General features: G+C 36.7%; 1 protein-coding gene across 2 annotated transcripts in view; it reads left to right on the forward strand.

Annotated features, from left to right (window-relative positions):
• MPP7 (MAGUK p55 scaffold protein 7) overlaps positions 1–27,567 on the forward strand; it is a 327,469-nt gene that overhangs the window by 245,766 nt on the left and 54,136 nt on the right. For both annotated transcript variants that reach the window (XM_021686517.1, XM_021686516.1), the window contains exon 12: positions 26,853–27,023. In XM_021686517.1, the coding sequence (XP_021542192.1) occupies positions 26,853–27,023 (171 nt within the window). The remainder of the gene's footprint in view (positions 1–26,852; positions 27,024–27,567) is intronic.

The raw sequence follows: 27,567 nt of genomic DNA on the forward strand, positions 1-27,567 counted from the left end.
GGCTCTGAGGCATCCACCACCTGACTTGCTCTTGGAGGGATTTCTAAATTGGGGGCCTGCACACTTGGTGCATGTGGGATAAAGTGTGTGTAACTTGAAAAGGAAATCAATGTGATTCTACTCGAATCTGAATCCATACTCCCAATGTGTTTGAGTCTTAGGCAACTTAGAAATGTCCAGTTTGATATAGTTGTGGATTTTCATTTATTTGTTTTTATAAATGTGCTGCTTTAAACAACTACTCGGAATGGGTATATTGTCTTTGTAATAGATCTCCTCAAACTGGTTTCAGTATAAATGTGTGTGAATGTCAGAGGGATTTTGTGTGTGCACGTGCGTGCGCATGCACGCACGCCTGCATGCACGTGTGTAGAGCTGTTAATTGTAATGGGTGATTTTTGTCTGTTAATATGCAGAGTTTTTTTTATATGATAATCTTGAATATTTGAGTCTGAGAAATATTTATTCCAAAATTACTGAAATGTCATTATCTGGATGTTTTAAGGTTTTTTGTTTTTGTTTTTTTGCTTTTTCTGCCTCTTGAAGACCATTTAGGAATGTTTACTGTTTCCCATTCACACTTCCTTCCTTTTCTTCTTTTCTATTTTTTGAAAACTGGACTTGATTCACGGAGAGATGTGTTGGTGGTTCTCATATACGGATGTTCTCTATTTTTAAATAAAACCAAATTGGGTCAATATTATCCAGATCACTAGTGTATAGTAAATATGGCCTTATTCAGAGAGATAGTCTATGTCTATGAAGCTTAAATAGAAAGCTAGTACTTTTATTGTCAAAGAATTAAAAATTCCATTTGAAGTTTTTTTTTAAATGTTGTCTCCTAAACCCCTGAACTCCAAAGTTATGCAAAAATTATTATACTGCTTCTGAACATTTTTAAAGTTATTTAAAAGCACTGTGTTCTATAATCTGTGTATCTGATAGTGATTCTTTACATAACTACCCTTATAAATTGCAAAGGCCATCTAACCCAACACTTCCTGGACTTCAACATTTGGTACTTAGATTTTTAGGATAGGACATCCATATTGTGCTCTTTGCTAAATTACAGAATAACACTATGAAGAAAAACAGAAAGTTAACATAAAATCTTTTATATATATGACTTTGAATAAAAATTCATAGACTAGGTTTTAAGAAACGCTTCTAATTTTTTTTTTTAAAGATTTTATTTATTTATTTGAGAGAGAGAATGAGAGACAGAGAGCAGGAGAGGGAGGAGGGTCAGAGGGAGAAGCAGACTCCCCGCTGAGCAGGGAGCCCGATGTGGGACTCGATCCTGGGACTCCAGGATCATGACCCGAGCCGAAGGCAGTCGCCTAACCAACTGAGCCACCCAGGCGCCCCAGAAACGCTTCTAATTTAATGTAAACATTTTAAAAGAATAATTCTGTCTTGTTGGTGTTTTATAAGGGTATTAAGAAATAGTCATGTTGATAATTTTCTGTACTAAATTTTACAAGTGCGCTTAAAACCTAGGAGATAGTGTTAAACAATGAATTTAGAATAATGACTTTAGTCAGGTAATAATATGTATCAAATTAGCCAGTTAACTTTTTTCACATAATAATTGCTTGACTTACTGTGGTTTTACTCTTTGGCTCAACAATCATCATAACTAAAGTTTGCATGGAGGAAAAGCTCTGGAACTCTATGGGCTCAGTCAATGTCAAGATCAAAGTCAAAAAGGATTGGAGAAGGCATTTATGTTTGTGCTAGAGCTGTAGATAAATTCAGGAGCCATAATACTGACATCTTCAGGCCGTAAAACTGGCATCTTCATGCAAAACTCTGTGGTATTCATCTTTGATGCTTGGTTATTTCCTCCCCTTAAGAATCTTGGCATATCTGGTACAGATTGAGAAAATAGGCTTCTCAAACAATCTTGAAATTAAACATTCCTAAAAAATATGAACTCTTAAAACTAAAGCATAAGTGAATCTTAGAAGCTTGATAGAGGGACTCATCCCCACTTCCTCCTGTTGTTTCAAAGAATAGCTTACCTAACAGAGAAATTGGCAATAGAATTCTGCGTTCCCTCCCTTTCTCCTTCATCTGATGAGAGGCTCTTACGTAATGGATTTACATTAGTAACAGAAACAGAAGAGCAGCCTAGAAGTCTGATAGGTTCTCTTTGACATGACCAACTTTTAGATTATTACATGAAAGACACAGGTTAAGTGTTTTGGAAATGAGTTAAAAGCGTATCCTATGTCTCAAGTAACATATAGGAGGAGTTTTCATGACAGCGACTTGGCAGCTTGCAATTCTTGTGTCGATATAATTTAAAGTACTCTATGATTTTTCTGCCAAAAAGCTTATTTTTTATAGTTCAGTTGCATATATAAAGCAATATGATATTACCTAACCTTATCTAAAAAGCGATATGATTTTCTTTGGTTTATTAAAATATTGTTTGTTCCCTTTCTATTGAAATTAAACTTCATAAGTTTTTTGTCTTCCTAATAATACAAACATTAATAACTTTGACTTCAATAGTATAGAACTTATTTAAATCTAGTTTTACAGTGTATTCTGCAAAGCTTCTTCTTATTCAAGTAGTGTATTTTATAGGAGAATATTCCAGTATGATTTTTATTTATGGTGCTTAGTTTCTTTTTTTTAGTTCTCAAAAGTATAAATACCTTAAAAGATCTCATACTGCTGACTGAATAATATTAATTTAAAATTTTTCTTTTACAAAATAGCTTTTATAGAATTTTTGTAATAAAAAAAGTCCAGAAGGTATGATTTATGTTTTTAAAGATTAGAAGGTAAAAATACAAAATATTGTATTTTAGAATCTATTTTAACCAGTTGTGGCTGCTGTCATGTGGGTACAAAAGAAAATATTTAACTGGAGCCAGAGGTGGCCATTCAAACAGCATATAACCGAGTTCATTCAAAGACAGGCATTTTGTGGATTGAAGATCACAGTCTAGCAACAGTACAGTTTAAACACTGAGTAAACAAATGAATTCGCTCTGCATGGTACCAATATTTTGGAAGGCCAAACATTTGAGAATAATATATGTAACATTCCAGGTTGTTATAATACAACTTTTCAAATTGAGTAAGCTCCTTTCTCCTAGCATCTTAAACAGTATTTATTTAGTGTGTTCATATATAAAGTTAATTCAGAAATTAACAAGTAGATTGCTTATGTTTAAATTTGTATGCCTAAAACTCTGTCAAATATTTCTTAATATTGGTGGGATTTTGTGTTAACAGAAACATGGGGTTTTAAAACATACTGAAAGTGGGTTCCCCCCCCCTAATATTTACTGATATTCTTTGGGAAATGCCAGAGTTCAGAGATTGTGTGGAGAGAGGTGCAGATGAACTAGGCTTGTAAATTGTATGTCTGACTGTTTGTGTCAGGAGATGGTTGAGGTGATGGCCTAATTGTTATTGCTCACTTTTCATCTTAGTAGACTGTGTTCTTCTTACATAAATTGAAAATGTTCTTTCTAAAACACTCTCAGGGTCTGTGCTGTTAGCTTTTCCATATGAAGGGTTTTAAGCCGTACCCACTCTTGCCTTTTGTCTTGGGGACCCAATGCTGTGCAGGTAAGAAAGAGTTGATTAAGGATTAAGGGGGTGGTCTATGGTCACAGGTTATTGCAGACTTGTAGGGAAGATTGCATGTGGGCAGAGGGAGGCATAAGAAAGCAGTTTCTAGGGTGGGAAATTTAACTTTGCCCCCGTAAATACGATCATATCTATTTAGACACAATTTCTCCACTTGTCAAGAGTATCTGACATTGCACGGCTGCGAGTAGCTAGCATCCGGCAGTGTAGAAAAGTTCCTCCTGTCCTGTTACGTGAAGCTCATCAACTGCTCTTCATGAGAGCTTTCCACTCCATTTTCTGAAGACATCCACAATTATTCTTTGTGACTTTGTTGTCCTCTCCTCTGTGATTTTTGTAATTTTCCCATCCTGCTCTTCAGGGCTTGAAGATGTGGAGAGTGGACTCCTGATAGGCTGGGGAGAGTCTCCCCCAGACTCTCCAGTCAGGAGAAGCACACGGGAGGGTCAAGTGTCAGGGGAGGGGTCAAGAGGCTTGTATGCTGGGAGGTGGTGGAGAGTAGACCGGAAACTTGAAAGAAACTTCCTTCATTTGACCTCTCCACCGACTTACATTTCCTAGCGTAAAGTTAGAGTAATTAAAAAGTGATTTTGGTGTGACAGTATAGCATAGTAGTTAAAAACACAGACTCTGGAGCCAGATTGTGTGGGTCCCTGTCCCAGAATGCTTCATTTCTCTGTCCCTCTGATTCCCATCTGTAAGACGGAGATAACCATACTGGCTTCATAGAGTGGTGGGAGAATTCAATAAGTTTATGCATTTAGTGTACACAGAACAGTGCCTTAGTTAAGAATATAGTTAAGAATCGTGCAATTATCCCAAATGTCTTCTGAGATCACCCTTTTATATGTTTTCCTCTTTGTTCAAACTTGCTAAGTGTAAGGAAGAGTGTTCTTTGCTTTTCCTACCGGCTGTCCATGAAGAATGTTGCTGGCTTGGATATATATGCATGTGGGTTATCACGCAAAAAATACCATTCTCTTCCTACGTAAAGCATGGGGAAAATATTCTTCTGAGAACGTACACAGTGTATTCACAACCTTTTATTAGAATATGAAACATACTATACTATATGTGACATGGAGATGGTTATTTTTATTCTGGATTGACTTCGGTGTTTTAATTTTTTTCTTATGTGCGTGCGTGTGAGAGAGAGAGATGGCTTTTATCATCTGTTGTACGTGACGCTGGTTCTTTAATCATGGTGCAACACTCAGTCAGTCCTATTGTTCCTTCAGAAAATATACCTTCTGTTTAATAATCCACATAGTGGTTGAGTGTCTGAGATTGCAGATTGAACCATCTGAAACACTGCTTGTATTATTTCCACTAAGCCTAGTTGCTTGGCTTGGCTAATCCGTATCACACAGTTTATTGTTTGTTTTCTGATAATTTGTCTTAGATGTACATGACATTTCAGAGCTACTAAGGAATGAGTGTAAATAAATTCACAACTTGGGTGACTCACAATTCGAGTCCAAATAATAATGATTTGCTTGTCATTTTTGTGAATTATGTTCAAATAGAACCAATCCAGCTGGAGCACCCATAATAGGTTTTGGAAAAATAAAAAGACAGTGGTGCACACTCACTCCTAAGTGTTTTCTTTGACTGACATTCTGTAGTTTGGAGAGAAGTGAGCCAAAAACTGTCCCAATCAGTCCTATTCGTTCTACAAAGTCTTGTAGAGAAAAATGTTCTACCTTGATTTGTGGTTCCATTTTGCTTCTATTAAATTGCCGGTTCTTTTTCCACCTTTAACTGAAGGTGAGTTTCCTAAGTCACACACAACTCTTAAATTTCTTTCCTATGAGTAACAATTAGTAACAATTAGTAATTTTTAGAATTATTTTTTTAAAATACCTTTTAGCAAATAATATAGCCAGAATGAAGTAAAGAGTTCTTCCTGACTCATTTCATATGTGTAATAAGTTGATAATACTGTTAACTTTACAGGGTATTGAGATATTTTAAGGGCATTTTAAGGGTTATTTCTAAGTATGTATCCTAAGTGTTAAACAGACAGATTAGTTTACAAACAGAAATGTCCTATGAAAATAATCCCCCATTGAAGGTATTATTTTGAAAAACTTGTTTTTTCCCTTATTATTTTTCCCATTTGGGCATTTAATAAACTGAATGAAGGCTTTGTGCTTTTACTGCTTTAGTATATACATTCTTTTTAGACCAAGACTACAGTGCAGTCTAAAATGTAGTTTTTCGTGAATTCTGTTTATATGTTGACTAATAATTTTGAAATACTTAAAATACATTTTTTCCCCTTTGGCTTTTCTAAGATGAGGAAACAATTGAGTGTGGTAGGTGGATTTTTTTTTTTCTCCCTCAGATGCATCTTCTTCTTACTTTAATTGTATTTTCTGCACATTTAATCATTTCCTTTCTCATTTTCTTTGTGCTTCTCAGAGGAAATTAAAGGTACATGTATGAAAGCTTCCCTGCCATAGTCTACTAATTTTATTTAGTACACCTATGTGTGGATTCGATTGAATATAGCAAGTAGTTTATAGAAGATTATTGTAAATCCAAGCTTCCATTTGATGTTACAGTACCAAAAATCATGGTTGGAGTCTGTTTGAGAACTGCACTATTTTTGCTTTGTATAGCAGAAATAAAGAAAGTGATCTGAAATAGTACATCATGTCTTTGTCTCTGTCGGTAGTCTCAGTGTTATTCGGTTATATTGACATCCTTATTTTAACATAAGGATGTCAGGTGAATCTTCTCAACTATCTGATATCAGCACATGCTGTGCTGTTAGTTCCGGAAGCATATTTATGTGAAGATAAGAGGCCTAAAGTAGTAAGTACCCACTACAATTAAATTTTTAAGATATGCATAACCCAGTTTTCACTTCACTCCAACAAATAATTAATAACACATCATTTATTTTAAAATGTTTTCATCCGTTCATTTTTCAAAAACCAAAGAAAAATAGAAATAGTATGCCTTTATTCCTTCCCAACACAGAATTTCTTCCTATCCAAATAAAGGATGTATCTTAATCTTAACCTTTCTGTCTAATTCAGTGAGCCAAAGTAATTGCTGTATTTTACATATTATCAAAGAGCCTGATTTACAAAAATAAATTTACTTTGGGGGATCAAGTGTTGTAATTTTCTTAGCTATGGAAAGTATAAAGAGTGTAGGCAGATCTTTTATAATTTTCTTGGAACTGCATCAAGGAACCTCTGAAGGAGGCTGAAACATGAATTGCATGATGTTTTAAAACATTACTTTAAGCTTAAATATAAAACACAATGTTTTATGTTTAAGAGTGGCATTGTGAGGGCTGTTCTACGCTGTGCTTTACATAATTGTTTTTAAGTAATTTATTTTTTGCATCTGTGGCTGGGCTTCTAACTGTTCTGCTTTATTTCTTGGCTTTTGTTCTGTGCTTTTACACTCCATCCAGAAGATGCTGAATATGCTGGTAACCACAGTGGAACCTATATAGGTGAGCAACTGGTCATGGAAGAGGATTTCTTTCTTTCTGTTGCTTTCTCCAGAACCATTATATATTGTTTTACCTTAAATTAGCATATTTGCACTAGCATGCTCTGATGTTCGGTGGGGGGTAGCATGACCCTTTATGTTAAACAGGCTCAATGGGTTGGACATAAAGGAATTCATAGTGTGCTTTTGTGTTGTTGTTCAAGAAGCTTTCCAGATGCTACATTTTTGTAAATCATTATTTTTGGGTAGAAGTTGAAAAACGTTTGTGGCTAAGTCATTTTACTCAGTTAACAGTGTCTGGACATTTCTCAATTATCTGGTTAGCTGTTAATTTGTCAAATCTTCTAAATAACTTCTTCCAACATAACTTTTTGGTTTTGTTTTCCGATGATTGATTATTCACGTTGCACCCCTCTACATAACCGTTGGCTGAACAGCCCCAAATATAATTAAGTCTATGATTGATGTGCTTATCTATATCGGAAGGAAACTTTCCCAGTGTGGCCATGCCGAGGGATGTTATAAACAAAAGCCAAGATATCTAGAAGTTGTTAAAGGCCTCAGAATTCTCTTCAGCTGCCTCCCACTTCAGACCTTTCCCACCCTTGCCCTGACCAGGTCCCTACTGTACGAGTGACAGGTCATAGTGTAGAAACACAGTTCGAGAGAGAACCTCTTCACCCTCCTTATTTTTAGATTAATATTTATGGATATGATAATATCTCTTGGTTATTGAAGAAATTTGCCAGATGTGATATTTGGTATTTAATAAATATTATCTCTACTCCTGTGAGATTGGTGGGATTTTTTTCCACTTTATAGAAAGGAAACCGAGCTTCAGAAAATTGACAGGAATTATCTCCGAACGTACAGGTAGTGAATGGTGCCTCCCGGCTTCACATTCACATCTGTGCAGGTATAATGCCTATACTTTATCTTTGACAGTATGCTGCCCTTCCGTTTTGCATTCTACAAAACAAACTCCATGCAGAAATCTAGAGTATTCCAGTTTTTAGGCTAGAAAAACTGTAATTGGATGGTCAAGGAGAGGTTAAAATTTCATTAATTCTTTACTCATTTCAGAACAGTACAGTGTGCCAGATACTCTGTATATCAATTAATACCTCTCCTTATACCCTCAGAAACTTTTTTTTTTTTTTTTTTTAAGATTTTATTTATTTATTCATGAGAGACAGAGAGAGAGAGGCAGAGGGAGAAGCAGGCTCCCAAGGAGCAGAGAGCCCGATGCGGGACTCGATCCCAGGACCCTGGGATCATGACCTGAGCCGAAGGCAGACGCTTAACCATCTGAGCCACCCAGGCGCCCTACCCTCAGAAACTTTTAATGGCTTCAAGGAGCAAGTGTTTCTTCTCCTCAGTCTGTGGTCACCCGAGTGGTTCTTCTGGTCTGTGTCAGCTTGGTGGACCTTTGCACTCTGGTGGTTGGGCTGGGCTCTGGTTGGTCTGAGGGGTGGGATGCTCACCTGGGTAAAATTGTTTCTCTTTCCTATAGTTGTTCATCCTCCAGTAAGCTAGCCCATAATGCATCCCAGGGTTCCAGAGAGCAACAGAAAAAACGATCTCCAGTATGTTAGTGCTGGTGAAGCCTCTGCTCACGTCACATCCACTAATGTCTTGTTGGCCAAAACCAGTCTCATGGCCAAGCCAGCGTCTGTGTGCGAGGCGACTGCCCAAGAGCTTGGATTCAGGGAGATGTGAAGAGATGCACAGACTTTACTACGAGCTTCTACCTCTCTCCAAAATAGAGAGAAACCTACTCTCCCTGACTTTCAGGGCATACACTCAGTAAGATGGCAAGTGTATATCCGCTGAGTGAATAACTGCGGCATAAAGCAGGATCTGAGTCACATAAAATGCTATGATTCAGGGGTTCAGGGGATGGCCTTCCATCCTGAGGCAGTGAAGGATCCAGTCCCACAAGGAACGACATTAGAACCAGGCACCAAGGGTTAGGTGGAATTAGAGTTTAGCAGCAGGGGATGAAGGTAGAACCAGTAACATGGAGAGAGGTGACTGTTGCAGAGCACGAGGCATATTTGAGTTTGGATGAGGTGATGGGTGTGTTCTTTTTTACTTTCTCTGTTGCGCTCTGGAACCCTGAGACCACAATATGGGCTGGCTTCCTGGAGGGTGAAAAACTACAGGAAAATGAGTTCTGGATGAAATGCCGTTGGATCTGGCAAGAACTCCATTGTTATCTGGAGTCAGTGATAACTCTGAGAAACAGCTTTACTGGAAGCCAAATTGCAAGGTGTTAAAAAGTGGACAGGGAAAGAAAGATAGCAGTTGAGTTCAAGGCCATTTTTATAGTTGGGAGTAGAAATATTTTAGTGGGAGAGGAAAATTGGATCAATTCTGTGGACAGGGTTGGTGGATCTAATGATAAAGGATTAAAATATCTTCATGAATTTTTGGGGGGGGCTAGGGGGAGAGGGAGAGGAAGAGAGAGAATCTTAAGCAGGCTCCATGCCTAGCCTCAGAGCCTAACATGGGGCTCGATCTCACGACCCTGAGATCATGACCTGAGCTGAAATCAAGAATCAGATGCTTAACCATCTGAGCCATCCAGGTGCCCCAAGGATTGAAAGTAATGAAATCAGAAGTAATTGGTTGAACAAGCCCCAAAGCAGACTAGATTGGGTGGAATTGAGACTACAGGAGTGCCTTAGATTAAAGAATTTGGGATTAGCAGGTGAGATTAAACATGCAGTTACCCCATGACCTGTAATAATTTTTTGGAAAAGGCAGAGGGCTTTGTGCTTCCAGGACACCATACTGTAACACCCAATTACAGAGGAAAAGAGGGTACCATCTAGGTAAAATGGGAATATCATGAATCATATAATGATTCATATCCAACCTGGTGGCACACAGACAAGCTTCAGGCCACGTTTGGACAAAAGATATATATTTTTGTTAGTACCACAAAGTTGGGAAATTTTAGGTAAAAATTTCTGACTCCTTTGACAAAACAAAAGACTTGGCTAAACGAGGCCTTCGTTTCCCGATGTTAATAACTAGCTGGAGTTGAGTTACAACCGACTCTGTCAATGGCACCCAAGGTCTCTGGTTCCACACAGTTTCCACCCCCCATCATCTTGCCGGTGCTGAGGCGGGATGTGGGTAGACATTGTCCTAACAGCTGTGTTGGTGTTTGTATTATACAGGGAAGTATTTCTTGGTCTCCATGTTCTCCAACGTGGGGAAATAAAAGTGGCCAAAGAGTATTTCAGACAAATGGGACACCCTATTTCTTTGAGGACTGATTTTCGTGCAAAATATATTTGTGTAAGGCAATTGACAAGATTTTTCTACCTGTCTGGCTTCCGTAGGCTTTTGAATTTGCAAACCCTGCGTACAGATTCTAGCCATCCACTCTATTCAACTTCCGCTCTTAGAGAAGATTATCTTTCCCTGTGGCAAAGGGGAAAAACATGGTTAGTGTGTTTTAATGGATACATCATGTTAAATCTTTCATTCTGGCCTAAATGTTTATCCTGACACATGTAGCAAGAGACTGCCGTAGGTTCACAGACCTCGAAGTTCATTTAGCTAGGAGTTAAGAGGGTTAAGGGAGTCTAGCAAGGTGCCTGAGAAGAGAAGCATATAACAAAAGACTTTGTTTTAAAAAAGAATATGAAAATATAGGTTTCATAAACTAAGCATGATTCCGGTAAGTTTCTTTTTTTAAAGAAACACTTCAAACTAATGGCCACAGATTTGAAACTTTATCTTTTACAGGATAAACAAGTTTGATCATACTCTCTGGTTATTTTAAATATAATTTAAATTATATGATTATTTTTATACTATTATTACTTTGTTACAGATACGTTGAACAAATTGAATGTTATGTGGAATTCTGTTTTTCCTCAAAAAGCCAAATCCTCAAAATCCTTCTAGATCTTGTGGATTTTATGATGATGATGATGATGATGATGATGATGATGATGTTCAGTTAGCCAACATATAGTACATCATTAGTTTTTGATGTAGTGTTCAACGACTCATTAGTTGCATATAACACCCAGTGGATTTTTATTTTTTATTGTTTCTTTTTTTTTTTAAGTTTTTATTTACATTCCAGCTAGTTAACATACAATGTAATGATAGTTTCAGGTGTACAATATGGGGATTCAACACTTGCATATATCACCCGGTGCTCATCACAAGAGCCCTCCTTAGTCCCCATCACCTATTTCACCCATCCCCCCACCACCTCCCCTCTGATAACTATCAGTGTGTTCTCTGGAGTTAAGAGTGGATTTTTAAAAGAGGTCTCATAAGTAATATGCTAACATAAATGACAGACTTTTATGGTGGAAGTATTATTTGGTAAACACCTTAAAACATACTGTGAGTGTAATGCTATGACTTTTTCTCGGTTTTTCTCCATTTTTTTCCCCCTCAACTAATTATATCTTTGCCTTTTTTTTCTATCAAGTTCTTTATCTGTCTCTTGTTAGTTTGATGAGCTCTTTCTGTGCAATGCATATTAGCCCTCTCTCTGTTGGGCACATTTTTTCTGATCTTTTGGTTGGGTTTTACCTTTTTCTATTCCAAGATTCACAGCATGTAGATATTTCATTGCCAGATCCGTGAATTATTTCCTTTGTCTTCTGAGTTTTCTTTCGTATTCCCCACACTAAAATTTTTAAAAAGAATTCTAATTTTTAAAAAAAGATTTTATTTGAGAGAGAGCAAAAGTGAGATCACAGAGGGAGAGGGAGAAGCAGGCTCCCCCCTGAGCAGAAAGCCTGATGTGGGGCTCGATCCCAGGACCCTGGGATCATGAGCTGAGCCGAAGGCAGACGCTTAACCAACTGAGCACCCAGGCGCCCCTAATTTTTTTTTAATTAAAATAACATATGCATTAGGTTAAGCCTATGAAATTGCTTCATAGTCCTGTTTTGTAGGTCAGAAAACAACAGAATGTCAGCAGTTTCCTATGGCTTTATTTAATAAATTGTTTGAAAAGTCAAACAGTATTTGCAAGTCTTGCAACCCCAAACAAGTGTACCTTTCCCTTTTTCAGTCCCACCTTTTCCCTCAAGAGACCACCACTTTAGCTCTGGTTAGCTGTTTCTTCTGGTATGTACAGAATATAACTGTCTTATAATGATATTTCTGGATTTTTTCCTAATATTTACTGAATGCCTATTATGTTCTAGACTGCTGTAGACACTAGAGTTTCAACAAAGATCAAAACAAATACCCTTTCATAGAGCTTCCATATTGGGGGTACGTTTGGGACCAACAACTAAATAAATTATAAAAGATCTTAGGTGGTAATAAGTGCTATGAAGTAAAGTAAAACAGGAATGGGTGATGGAGGAGCTGGCAAAATGGGACATCAAATTTCTATAAGGTGGTTAAGGAAGGCCTCTTTGAAGTGGTTGTGTTTGAGCAAAAACCTGAAAAGGAGTCTCGTGGGGAGTGAGAATTCCCAGGAATGGGACAAGCATGTGCAAAGGCCCTAAGACAGGACCCTGATGCCTCTGAGGATCAGTAGGGAGACCAGTGTGAACAAGGGAGGAACTGATAGGACTTGAGGGTTGGCAGCGTAACAGAATGGTTATAGAGAGGAAGGGGATGGAGGGAGTTTCTCGGCTCTTACTGTGTGTGAGATTTGAAATCATTGAAGGGTTCTGAGCAGAACAATGACTTGACTGATGTATGTTTAAGGAGCACTTGGCCGGTCTGTTGAGAAGGGACTGTAAGGGAGCAAGGACAGAAACAAGGAGCTGTGTGGAAATCCAGGCAAGAAATGATTGTGGCTTGAAAGAAAACATTCTCAGTGGAGGTAGTAATAAGACTTGAGATGCTGAATACATTTTAAAGGTGAGACTGACAAGATTTTGAGACAAGTTGGAGGATCAAGGATGAGAGCACCATTTTTGGATTTAGTAACTGCAAGGGTGGAGTCACCATTTCCAGAGATGGAAGAGACCATGGAGTAGAAGTTTGGGGTGGGGAAAGATCAGGGGATCCTGGTCGGGATATACTGAGTTTATAGTGCTCATATACAGGTGTTAAACAGGCAACTGGGTAGGCAGCTTTGAGTTCAGGCAGTTGATTTAGAAGTTGTCAGAGTTAGATCAAATTTAAAGGTACAAAGCTGGATAAGATCACTGGGGGGTGGGTGTAGATTTGGGCAAGAAAAGAACCCAAAGTGAAGTAGAAGGAAATCCAGAGGTGTGATTCTTCTAGGAGCCAATAAAAGTTTTAGGAAGGGAAAGAGTGATCAAACAAGATGAGGAAAGAGAAGCGACCTTTGATTTAGCAATGTGGAAGTTACCAGCAACCTTGATATACAGTTGGTAGCTTGGTTGGTTGAAAAGCATTTGACAAAATCCACCCTTTGGTGATAAAAACTTAACCTAAGAATAGAAGGGAATTTCCTCAGCCTGGTAAAGGGCATCTACTAAAACCCGAGAGCTAACCGCGTACTTAATAGTGGAAGACTGAGAACTTTCTCCTTAAGATCAGAAACTAACAAGGATGTGCATTCTTGTCACTTAATTTACCGTAGTACTAGAGGTGCAAGCCAGAGCAGTGGGGCGAGGGAAAGAAATAGAAGTCTCCAGATTGGAAAGAAAGTAGAGAAACCATCTCTATTTGAAGATTACTTTATCTTGTATATAGAAGATCCTTTTTCTGCATCATTTGAAATGATCATGTGGCTTTTTTCCTCATTCTACTAATGTGGCATATAACATTGATTGATTTTTATATGTTGACCCAACCTTGTATTCCTAAGACAAATCCCACTTGCTCATGGTGTATAATCCTTTATATCCTTTATATGTGTTGCTGAATTTGGGTTGCTAGTATTCTGAGGAATAGGGATATTGGTCTTTAGATTTTCTTTTTCTAGTGATATCTTTGCCTAATTTTGGTATCAGACTAATACTGGCCTCATATGATAGGGTGGGAAGTGTTCCCTACTCTTTTTTTGAAAGCGTTTATAAACTTTGTTTGATTGTGTTAATTGTTCTCTAAACTTTTGCTAGAATTCACCAGTGAAGCCATCTCATCCTAAGCTTTTCTTTGTGGAAAGTTTTTTGACTACTAACTCAATCTCTTTACTTATTAAAGGTTTGTTCAGATTTTCAGTTTTAGTAGTAAATCTCTAGTAATTTGTCTATTTCATTTAGATTATCCAATTTGCTGGCATCCAGCTGTTCATATAGTCTCTTATAATCTTTTTATTTCTTCTTGGTAACAGTGTCCCCTCTTTCATTCCTAAATTTAATAATTGGGGTCTTCTCTTTTTTTTATTGGTCCGTGTATGTTAAAGGTTTGTCAGTTTTGTTGATCCTTTCAAAGAATAAAAAATTGGTTTTTATTCATTTTCTCTCTTCTAAAAGATATTAAAATGTTACAGTTTATTTCTACACTAACTAGGAAATGCTAGTTTATTCTAAGATTTTAACATTTCCCTTCTAATCCTCTGTATAACTCAGGCAGCTATGTACTCACACATACACACACACACAACACAGAGAGTGCAAGGAGTTGGTTCACATGGTTGTGGAGCCTTGGTTAAGTCAAACTCTGCAGGAGAGGCCAGCAGGCTGGAGACCCAGGGATGAGTTGTAGTTTGAGTTCAAAGGCCATCTGCTGGCAGAATCCCTTCTTTTTCAGGGGATATTAATTTTTTTTCCCCCAACGGATTAGATGAGGCCCACCCACATTCTAGAGGGTAATCTGCTTTATTCAAAGTTCACTGATGTAAAGGTTAATCTCATCCAAAAAACACCTTTACAGAAACATCTAGAGTAATGTTTGCCAAATATCTGAGCACTATGACCCAGTCAAGCTGACACATAAAATTAACAGTCACATTCTCCTACTCTTAAGTATGTCTGTGGTCAATTACTGCATTGAAGAAATATTTACTCTTGGGAGATTTGATAATGTCTTTCACATCAATTGCTTCTCTTACAAAAAGAAGTCATTTAAACAGTACAAGTCAACAAAAATGGTTTTGTAACATTTTAGTCACTTAACTGCGTATCATACAAATACCCATAATGTCCTGGGATACATCAAATTCCAATAGATACCACTATTTTTACAGATACATTGTAGTGCCACTGATTTTAAAGAATATCCGCATACACAGGATAGGTCTATATCTATCATCGGCACATGACACCCTATCCAGTTCTAGGAAAGCTCTGGAAAATAGGGAGTTTCCAGAAATTTAGCCTTCTCATGAGGGCTTTCCCAAGGACTGTTACGAAGAATTTCTGAGACTCTGGCTTATTTTAGAACCTTACTCTTGCCCCTCATGCACCTTCACATTCTGTATCTCCTGAGCCCACAGAAGAAGAGGAAAAGGGGTAGTGATCTACCCTGCAGGCACAGTACCCTTGAACCAAAAAAAAAATGGGGCTGCCCAGGGTCTACTAGTAGATTGACAACTGCTATTGATCTACATCAGACCAGTAGCTCAGTGAATACATTTGATGATTTTCACTTTCTTTGATGTGCATAAAATCAAGCACGAAACAGCATATATAAGTAGCCCTTAACCTCATGACCATTAGAATTTTGAGAACCCATGTCAAAATGATCTAATTTGCCTCTTTCAAAAGAAGTAACATTATAATATTCCAATAATTTTTTTTAGAAGAAAACAAGACTCTTTTTTTTTTTTTTAAAGACTATCACTGATATGAATGTACACTGGTATGATTCTTACTGATGTGTAGCATGCTGCATTTCTCAGGGGTCTGTTCATCAATAAAAGAGATTGGGTTGTTATTATTGGAAGGAAGGAAAAAGCTCACCAAGTGGGCAGTGTAAGTTGTGTTAATTACATACAATTTTATGACAATAATATGAAGATAAATTGATAGTATGCTGTAAATACGAGGTGTAAAAACTGGACCTTTTAAATTTGAATCCCTGTAAGTCAAGGGCTGCCTATCTATATAAAGATTGTCAAGCCATTTATATTTATATAAATATATAAATTAGTGGGAATAATTCATTTCCTCTTATGAGCTCTTGACAATTTCATTTAGCTTTGGTGGATGGTGTGCGAGTTCGTGGCGTGCGTGTGCGTGCGTGTACGTTGGCTTCCATACCGCAGTTGTTTCTCAGTAGTAGGATAGCTAGCTTTGGAGATTCAATCCTTTTTCCTCATGCAGTACAAAATAGTTTATATGAAGAATTACTTTTCTTTTTTACATTGGTAAGAATTACAGAATGTTTTTCCTCTGGTTAATTCATTATCACAATCTTGTTATAACCAGTTAACAAAGCCCTGCTTATCAGGCATCTGTCTTCAAACATAACGTCTTGCAAATGGTTTCCCGAAAACGCACCAATTTCTCCACTTCTGCCCTTCTTGGAGTACTTCATGCATTCTTTTAAAACAAGATCAGTTTTGGGACTTCTGTAAGTTAAGACTTTGCTTTCTATTTAACTGAAGTGTTTACCATAAAGTTCAGTATAAACAAAACTGTCCATATGCTGTTCTTTCAAATGTTATTATTTACCTATCTCCACTTCTGTGGGTTTTTTTCCTAATCTTTTTTCTTCTTTCTGTGTGTAAGCACCATTGATTTTCAACAAGTTACACTATTTTATAAATCTAGTAAAAATTCCCATTTGCTCTATTATTGAGCCATTTTATTAAAGAATGTTTTATAGGTAAGTACAGATATGTCAAAATATACTGCCTTAATATTCTTCCAAAAAGTAAAATTTATACAAAGAGAACATTTAGAAGCATTCTTTTAAAAATGGTACAGGTTCTTTCTTGAACAAGAACTCTGCATAATCTCAACATGTCTGGAATACTACTTGGAAATATTTTCTCTGACAGAAAGAAACCATTCCTGCTTGGAGAATTTTTGGTTGCATAGACTCAACTTAAGAAAATATATTAAAATTTTAAAATTTTCCCCTCTTTTTAGAACTGTATTTTTATATTTAATTTTATGTGTGCATACTGTATTTTCTCATAATTTTGAAAGTGTAAGTAAAAACTAATTTCTTTATTAGCTGACTGGCAGAAAATTAAGTTCTCATATGGTTTCTCCTTTTTTATGGTAATCCTGCGCTGTGCTTTAAAAAGAAATTGTCAGTGGTATCCGGAAAACTTTTTAAGACCTAAGTAGTTTTTTTCTCGGAAATTGCAAATTGATATATTAGCTTCCATGATTTCACTAGGCACTTCGAGTTTCTATTTTTATTTTTAGCTTGAGATGAGCTGAATGATTAAAGGGTATTTATGGCATTTGAACATTTCTTTAAGTTTTTTTGAGAGCAACTGGAAACCTGTAACATTCCAGAGATTAATTTTATATTTGTTTGTTCAAAAGCTTGTTCCACTTTATACACAAAATTAGCATATGTAAAGTTGGTTAATGTAATCCGCGGTAATGTTCCTATGTCTGTGATGATTTTTTTCCCCGTGACAGTGTTTTAGAAGATGAATACAAGAAGCTGACTAACCCAGCTTCTTCAGATCTCCGTTACTTTTATAGTTTTATATTGGCGTTTCTTTTCAGTTTAAACGTCCTCCCAAGATTTTTGTCTGCTTGTTTGGTCTTAATTATCCTCAATTGTCTTTGGGACAGTTTTATGATTGGTGTCCTATGGAAGCATCATTTCAATAATAATTTTGTCTTAGGACCATGTTTACATAGTTTTTACATGTCAGTTATGACATATCATTACAGCAACATTGGCATTACATTAAAAATGTTTATTTTAATGGAAATTTTCAATGTTTTGTTGGCAGGAGCCTAACACTGTATAATAATTTCCAGCTGCTTAGTTTTTATTAATGTCCACATAAGTTTTTTAATCTTCTTAAAAAGTTCATTTACATTTAAAATATTTTCTTCCTTGTAATAAGGTAGCTGTTGAACTATTAAATATGAGCTTTGTCAAATTAATCCAGCGTTTTAAGATGCAAAAGATGATTTTCACACAACGTTTGGTAGTTCTCCTAAGTTAAAGAAAAAAGAAAGAGAATCCACATTTTCATGTATTTGAGAGAAAAAAGAATTGAAATGTTTATTTTTATCTCCTTTTAAGAAAGTAAACAGTTTTCTTGATTGTGTTGGTATCAAATAAATGTATTTCTCTAAAAATTTTGGAACTTTAGAGAGGATCCTTCCATAAAACTCTTTAACTTTTGAGGTGGCTACGATCAATATTGCTATTTTATGATTCAAACAATTTCACCGAGATGCTTCTTTTCCCATTCTACAAACATCTATAAAACTTAAACCTTAAAAGCTCCTTATTATTAAAAACATTGAGAATATATAATATCTGATGTTTTTAGACCAAATTGGTTACATAAAAGAAATGTAACCAAAGATTGACTGTCCCACTTGAAAATTGTGGGTGGTAACATAGTCGTATTTATTTTCTTTGAATTAACAGAAAGGCAGATGTCACTTCACTTGCTCACATGTGTGATTTCTGGGGCTGTGTTAGTATTGGTGATGACTCTGTTGGAGGGCCTTTCATGTTCATGGACATGTTTGGTCATAAAATGATCAGGTGTTTTTTTATAAAATGCCATCTTAAATGTCTTAAAGTTTTATGAAAAAGTAAGACTATTAAATGATAAGTATTTACATTGTAAATTCACACTAAAGTTATTTATGGGAGCCAATGAATATAATAACATTATGATTTTTAAAAAAAGATTTTAATATTTTAATTTATTGGCTGTTTCTCACTCTTACGAATATAAAAATGTAGTCTTTTACCATAATTATTTCAAAATATAGAAGACTAGACCCTGCCTCTGAGACATAGGCACATGTATTTTGTATTATGTGTTAATGTGACAGCTGTCTGTAGTGGATTTCATTTGTTTGGTTCATATATTATGAACTCTGTGTTTTGTGGGCTTTTTTTGCTGCAAATTTTAAAATTATGTAACATTACGGAAAGTTTGAAAAATAGAATAACAATTGCCCACATCCCTCTCTCCCTAACACAACCATTGTCTGTTTTCATGCATTTTCTTCCACAATTTTGTATCCATACCAACTTCTCTATTAGTAAAAAAGTAAAACTAGTAAGTATGACTATTGTATTCTGTCTAGTTTTTTTCAATAATCAAATGTATTTTATGGTGCTGTGTAGTTTTAGAATTATAAATTTAATAGCTTCAATCTCATTTCTTTGAAAAAGTATTGCATTATTCCCATACTTACGTATATTTTGGATACTGCAGGTTTTGTTTTTGTTTTTGCTGTTAAAAATATCACTAACGGGCGCCTGGGTGGCTCAGTTGGTTAAGCGACTGCCTTCGGCTCAGGTCATGATCCTGGAGTCCCGGGATCGAGTCCCGCATCGGGCTCCCTGCTCGGCAGGGAGTCTGCTTCTCCCTCTGACCCTCCCCCCTCTCATGTGCTCTCTCTCTCCTCTCATCCTCTCTCAAATAAATAAATAAAATCTTTAAAAAAAAATATCACTAACATTTGAAATTATAGCATAGATAGGTTTAATACTTACCTACAGTGTGAAGCTTATTTTAATAACAACTGACTCTTAATTTACATGTTTAGGCATTAAACTTTATACTCTTCGGATGAATGGTGTTGTATGCATAAAATGTAGTCAGGTAGCTTCTGACAATGTATCCTAATGAAATGACCAAGTCACAACTTCCTGAGTTTAATTTTTTTTATTAAGTAAAAAAAAGTGAAATAGAAATAGATAGGTCAGTGTCAAATTAGAGAACTTGCTAAAAATCTTAGTTTCTAGTCCTGAGGCTGTGTTGTAAAACCCCTTAAATTATAAGTATTTGGGAATATTTCTGTGTCCCCTAGTAGATTGGGAGCTTTTGGAGGACAGAGACACCATTGTATATATTTTTATATTTTACACATCATCTTGAATACAGAGGAGTATCAAAATGTATTTAATTATATCTGAAAAAAAATGTCTCCAACAGAAAAGAGCTTATAATTGTTAAAGTCTAAAATGAACTGCTGGTCCTTCATTTTTTCCCGTTTACTTATTGCATAAAGTAACAGAAGGCTCATCACTTTTTCTATTATACATCTATATATTTGGAGTAACATTTCAAACTTGCTTCTTTCTTTCATCATGTAGTATTTCAACCACAGCCTTGGTAATCTTGTTTTTTGTTTTGTTTTGTTTTGTTTCAGATTTTTATTTAAATTCCAGTTAGTTAACATATAGTGCAGTATTAAGTTTCAGGTGTAGAATTTAGTGATTCATCACTTATATATATAACACCTGGTGCTCATCACAAGTGCCCTCCTTAATACCCACCCCCCCCCCACCCCCCCCCCCTTAATACTCAGTTTGTTCTCTATCCTTAAGAGTCTGTTTTATGGTTTGCCTCTCTTCCCACCCCCCTGCCGCCACCATGTTCATCTGTTTCCTTTCTTAAATTCCACATATGAGTGAAATCATACGGTATTTGTCTTTCTCTGACTGACTGATTTAACTAAAAGAAGAGCCACTTAAACCCATGTAGTATTCTGCCTACCTCATTGGGCTGCTGTGCGAAGTAAATGAATTAATCCACATAAAGGCTTCAAGGGGTGTCTGTTATCTAGTAAGTTCTCAATCTATATCAGCTACCACCATCATGACTTCTATTTTTTTGGTATTGATATCATCAATAAGAATTCTCTAAACTCAGACCAAGAATCACCTTTTTGGGTTTTTCTTTTTTCTTTCTCTTTCTTTTTTTTTTTGGTCATGACATAATAATAAGCCATCTGGTACTTTAATACAAAGTATGTATCAACATAAAGGAGTGAAAGGATTGTTCAGTAAGTATTTTGGGGACCATTGGTTAATTACTTAGAAAAATATAAAGTTACAGCCTCACCTCACAAGCTTGATCTCATGATTATAGCTGAGTAATTCCAGATGGGATAAAAAAAACTAAGTGTAAAGCCATGCAACCCATTTTTTTTTTAACTTAAGAAAATATAGGTGAGTATTTATCAGACCCAAGGATAGGAAAGTCCTAAAAACAGTGGAAGAAATCAGAAAAGAAACTCACAGACTCAACTACATAAACATTTTAAATTTCTTCAAAATGGAAAATTTAAAATCTTAAGTGTTTGCAGTAAATTAGGGTCAAAGGCTGTGACTTAAAAGATACATGTATGTGTATATATTTATGAAGACCCTAATGAGAAAGTGGTCAAAATAATTAACCAACAATTTACAACGGAAATAAGAAATGCAAATGGGTGTGAAACTTGAAAAAAAGTCAACTCCTGTAACAGTGAAGATGAAATAACATATAATTTGTTCACTTGTCAAATCACTGAAGATTTCAGAGCAATTAGAAGTCTCTTTATGAGAGGCTGGTGTGATATATGGGTAATTGTACTTCCTGCTGGCGGAAATGTACACTGGCATTCACTGATCTGAGAAGCATTTGGACAAGATCTATCTAGCTTCTGACAATGTATCCTAATGAAATAATCCATGAGATGGAATAAAGGGAATGTTGAGGATGTTTATTGCAATCTTCTTGAAATAAGGAGCACAAACTAAGCAACTTAAGTGTTTCCCTCTATAGTAAAAAATACTTCAAACAAAGCTTTGCAATTATATGCTAAGTTAATAAGTGATCACAAATGATTTCTACTGGAAAATATGAGATAAGAAGTGTCTCCTTGCGATCAGGTCATGCAGCTGCAGTCTTACTGTAGAGTCACTTTCCTGTTGTAGTAAAGTAAACGTGTCGTTCCTTTAAAACACACAAATCTCTAACAGCTGTGGGTAAGCTCACTGGAAAAACCCTGTCCATAAAAATGTTGAGCCAATTATAAATTACAAAAATGTGAAATATAAGGGAAAATATATTTTGTGTAAAACTGTCCCTTACTCCAAATTCCTCGTTACCGTTCCTTTTCCCTTCTTTTAAAGCCAGCTCTTGGTAAGACGTGTGCATTGAAAATGAATGGGGATTCAGTAGGTTCTGGGTTATTTATTCACATTTACCTGAACAAACCCTTTGCTTACGCTCAGTGTAAGTATACAGTTTTGAATCTTCCTTTTAATAAGAGAACCACATAAAAGCTGAAGGGAAGAAATCGCCTCTTGCAGACACAGAGTTAAGTCTCCTTTAAGCTTAGACTTACCAAGGTGTGTGCTGACACATAGCTCATTATGTGACCCAGGTTTGAAAATCAGAGCCTTGAACGGCACGCCAAATGAGCTATCATCCCGGACTTCCCGTGGAGGACAGATTCTAGGAAGACAGCCTGTTTTGTTGTTTTGGTTTGAGAAACCATCACAAGCAAGTACTCTGAATTTTGTGCCTTTTGTCATATCCTCTGTTCTGGCTTTATTGGTTCCTCTGGGTTGAGGATTTTTTTTTTTTTATCCTGTGTACTTATGTGTATGGAGTGCTATAAATATGGAAAGTAAACAGGATCTGTGGATCAGGAGAGTATATGGTCATGATAAGTAAGAAGACAAAAGGAAGGAGGCTCTTTAAATTTAAATATGGTACCAGAAATAACATACATCCTTAGAGTATCTGGGGAGAAAAAAAAGTGAAAGGATAGTGCATACTAAATTTTTCTGTTGTGATTCATTAAAATGCTTTACTACTTTAATAGGTGGTTTTAATATTTAACGTTTAAATCTGGCTGTAATGTTAATATTCTTTATATTTAAATATTGTTCTTTTATAACAGCCATTTAAGCACTTAGGAATAAGCCCCTTATTTTTCCCTTTCTTGCGAGACTGTATGCTGAGGGAATACAAGGAGGTATATATTCCTGCCTTCCAGGTACTTCCAGTTAGTTGGAGACATAATCAAGTACTAATCTATAGCTAATTGTAGGTATTTACCATATGCCAGGTACTGGGCCAGATGCTTTATGTGAATTGTTTGTTTAATCCTTAACAACCACGTAAGGTAGATACTCTTATCCTCATTTTAAAGTTGAGAAATGAGCCTTAGAGAAGTTTATAAAAAGTTGGCGAAATCATACAGCTGGTGTCAGAATCTAGACGCTAACCCAGACCTGGCCACCTCTGGTCCTCAACATTTTTTTTAAGATTTTATTTATTTTAGAGAGCAAGCGCGTGAGGGGGAGCAGGAGCAGAGGGAGGGGGAAAGAATCTCAAGCAGACTCGTCGCTGAGCGCAGAGCCTGACGCAGGGCCGGATCCCGGGACCCTCAGATCAGACCTGAGTCAAAACCCAGAGCTGGATGCTTAACCAACTGAGCCACCCAGGCGCCTCTGATCCTCGATTTTTTTTTTTTTTTAAGATTTTATTTATTTATTTGAGAAAGAGAGAGAAACAGCATGAGAGGGGAGAGGGTCAGAGGGAGAAGCAGGCTCCCCGCTGAGCAGGGAGCCCGATGCGGGACTCGATCCCAGGATTCCGGGACCGTGACCTGAGCCGAAGGCAGTCACTTAACGAACTGAGCCACCCAGGCACCCTGGTCCTCAATTTTTAACACTCAGTATTGCTGCTCTAATCGACGTGGTGTGGTGATCGGCCATTTTTCCTTAGTTTTGTAAGTGAGCGTATTGGGTCAGGACACTTAAACTTCACAGCCTGTGGGAATTCTAGTTGCTCAGTCATTGCCACCTGGAATAGTGACGTGAATGAGATCAGGACCGTGTCACGGTGCATGGGCAGGTGTGTGACATCTGTGCCATTCGTGTGGCCGGGAGCAAGGATGTCGCGGGCCAGGAGGGTCTGCAGAGTTCCTTCCAGGTCTGTGCCTTTGTGTATGCTGTGTTTTGTCATTAGGCCTGCCTCTTAGAATTTTCTCTGGTGAAAATACCAAATGTGCCCTGCTTTCTTTGTTGAAATTTACAGTAAGATAATGAAAGAGAGGTGAAGTAGGGTTTTGTTCTGGCCTTTTTAAATTACTTGAATTTATAAAACTTTTATCAAGCACCTATTCTGTACCAAGCACTGGACAACAAATACCACCAAACCATCCTATGGGCCATGGTCCCCATCTTTGATGTCCAGACAACCTCACATCAGACATCTGATTACCTTCACTCTTTTCCCCACCATCTCTTCGTTTTTAATGAAAGCAAAAACTTAAGTTAATTGTAAAAAAAAAAAACTCAATTAGGTACACTTGCACTGAAATTCAGGATTTAGCTGGGATTCGTGGCTCAGAAATTTTTCAGGTTTTTACTTTTGGACTTCATTTGCTTTGGATGAAATATTTCTATCCTGGTTAGATTCATTCCTGGGCCATAAGTTTGTAGTGACTTGAGGAAAACCCTCCCTCCATGAAAAGAATAACCGTGAGGAAATTTCCAGTTCTACCTGCTTATCCTATAATTGCCTTCCATGAGACAAGAACCGTGGGAACCTGAAATTTGAACACTCTGAAATACCAGCATCGGAGAGTTAGAATAGCTAATGTGTAATTTTTGTGCCAAACCGGAAGCCATCTTATGATGGATTCCGGAGTAGGCCAGCCGTTACAGGTGACAGAGCTGGGGTGGGCTTGGGATGGCATCACTGATGCAGATTGGTAAGAGAGAGTTGTCTGAGAAGCACGCGTTCAAGCACTAGGAGTGGTTGTAAGGATCCCCCCACTTCTGGGTTGGCGTTGTGAGGACTCCCATGTAGGGGAACCCTTTTCTGGCATTCTCGTGAGTCTTTCCCAATATCCCAAAAAACACAAGAGAAATAATAATAAACAGCTTCCCTCTGACCCTTTATATAGAAGTTTGAACTCTGCCTGCCTGAGTGGTTTATGAATTGACACTTCTTCATCCTAGGGCCAGGCGGGCACAGTCCCCATTTGCTTCCTCTGAATCTCGTCCTTCTTGGAGAGATATCAGTGTTTTATTCCTTGGCCTGTTTTCCTTTTCCTCTTTGCCTTCTGCCTTCAATACGAGAGCTTTAGAGTGATGAACTCTCGTCTCAAATCCTTTGTAAATCTTTTCCCTCAAATAATCTGCGTACCTGCTCAAAATCAGAATACTCGTGGTGGGCCACAAAATTCTATTGTCAGATGAACCTTGTATCACCCTCTTCTTAGTATCTTGGCTGATTTTTATTAAACTGTGAATCCATAAGGTGAGTGCTATAACTCCATGGTTACTGATAATTGTTTTTAATATTGGCCTTTATTTTGAATCCTGTTAATTTCTTAAATGCAGTAGTAGTATTTTTTTTCATTTTGGCCCCTAAAATTCACACAGATCAGTTTTAATATTCTTGCATTTTTTTGACTTTTTAAAATTATTTTATTATGTTATGTTAATCACCATACATTACATCATTAGTTTTTGGTGTAGTGTTCCATGATTCATTGTTTGCGTATAACACCCAGTGCTCCATTCAATATGTGCCCTCTTTAATACCCATCGCCAGGCTAACCCATCCCCCCACCCCGCTCCCCTCTAGAACCCTGTTTGTTTCTGAGAGTCCATAGTCTCTCATGGTTTCGTCTCCCCCTCCGATTTCCCCCTCTTCATTTTTCCCTTCCTGCTTTTTTTTTTTTTTAACATATAATGTGTTATTTGTTTCAGAGGTACATTCTTGCATTTTTTTAATAAAATACGTCTATTTAAAATTTTTTTACCACTTATCACAGTTGATCTACATTCTTTTCCAAAAGAAAAAAAAAATGCTTTTCCAAGAGAATATATTTTTATATACTTAAAAATGTACTTGCATTTTGCTTTGTACCATGGTGCTGATATGAATGTATATAATGTTTCAATAACCAGAACAGTTTTCCTTAAAGTCTGGATTTTGAGGGTTGGTTAGGTCGAAAATTGATTGCCCATCTTACCGAATTCATACTGTGTGTATATATGGATGAAATCATACTGTGTGTGATAAACATCACTAGAAAGGAAATAAATCCCAAACAGTGCAACAACATGAAGAGCAAGCCGAATGAAATGGGGGTTGACGGGAAAAAAGAACCTTTGCCTCAGCTTTTTAAGCCCATGTGTTAAATGACAGCTGTGAGCTTTAAGCATTTAAATTTATTGAAGTACTTGTACAGTTATTTTAGGAAAAGATCATATGATGTGTTGATAAGACTATACACGTGAGACTATGAATCTTATTTCCAAAATTCAGTAGGCTTCAAAGTGTAAAGCCATGGACTTTTCCATAGGAGAACAAGAACCTGGACTTGATCATTTATGCCCCCCACCCCCAACCCACACTGGAGTCTCATAAAAGCCAAAGAACTTGCTCTTCTGTTGGCCTGATCCATGTTTGGCATGTTTGAAACTGAGCTCTCCCTAATTTAGTTTCCTTTTTGTTTAAGAATAGATGCTTGTCTGTGCCACAGGTATGTTGTTAGGTTGTGCTTACAATACAATATAAAATATTCTAGTATTTATGAATGAGAGAATTCAGCATTTATATTTTAAATGTTTCTACAGTGCTTTTAACTTTTTATCAACTGTGTTCAATCAGTCCATGATAAACTGTGATTTCCAACTTATTTTGCTTTATTATGCGGTTATTTTACTCTTTGAATTCAGAGAATAATTCTTTATGGTTTGGAACCAAATAAAATATATATTAATATAACTATAAAAATAAATGTTCAAAGATTCTCTTGTAAATGGTTGTTTTAATGAAATTGTGTAGTATGTAGGTGTTTTACTAAATGTACTGTGACAATATTTGGGTTCGTAAAATCCAATCCAACTTTGAAGGTTTTTTAATTGTTGGTTTTGGGGGGTTTCTTTCTTTAGTTCTTATTACTAAATATATATATATATATGTTTTTTTGCAGCTGGGTTTAGGAGAAGTTTCCGTCTTAGTAGAAAAGATAAGAAAACAAATAAGTCCATGTATGAATGCAAGAAGAGTGACCAGTACGACACAGCTGATGTACCCACATATGAGGAAGTGACACCGTATCGGCGGCAAACGAACGAAAAATACAGACTTGTCGTTCTGGTTGGTAAGTGTGCCTTTTGTGTTAATTCTGACGAAACAAGTGAGGTAGGAAGTATTTAACTTCAAAGAGCATGGTGCTTGATGATTTCAAGCCAAAGAAAATCTCATTTTTGAATACCTTTTGTGTGGTCTCTACAATGACATTTTCAGTCTTTTGTATCCATATGACATTCATGAGACTTAAGAGATATGTGGAGAATGGTATTGACGTTTGAGTGGGATCTCTGTGAGGGGGGATAGCAAACACATCACAATGTATTAAGTAAATTGGGGTAACTAAATAATAGAAACAAATACTTTTTTAATATAACACAAGTTTCTTTTAAATCATTTCGAGGCAGTAGCTATGGTAGAAGCTTCTTAGAGCATTTAGGTCTTAAGTGAAATAAACTATTTCAGCAGAGTTCTAGGATATTTACAGCTGGAGAGTCAGTTAATGAAACTGCTTAAAGTAGTTAATATATGTGGTGATTTCCACAGACATTGGCTGGTTTGACTCATATTCACGTTCTAGCATTTGTCTTGTCCAGCCTTCACAGACATGTGCA

The sequence above is a fragment of the Neomonachus schauinslandi genome, chromosome 5 (assembly GCF_002201575.2).
Source record: "Neomonachus schauinslandi chromosome 5, ASM220157v2, whole genome shotgun sequence".
NCBI classification, from domain to species: Eukaryota; Metazoa; Chordata; class Mammalia; order Carnivora; family Phocidae; genus Neomonachus; species Neomonachus schauinslandi.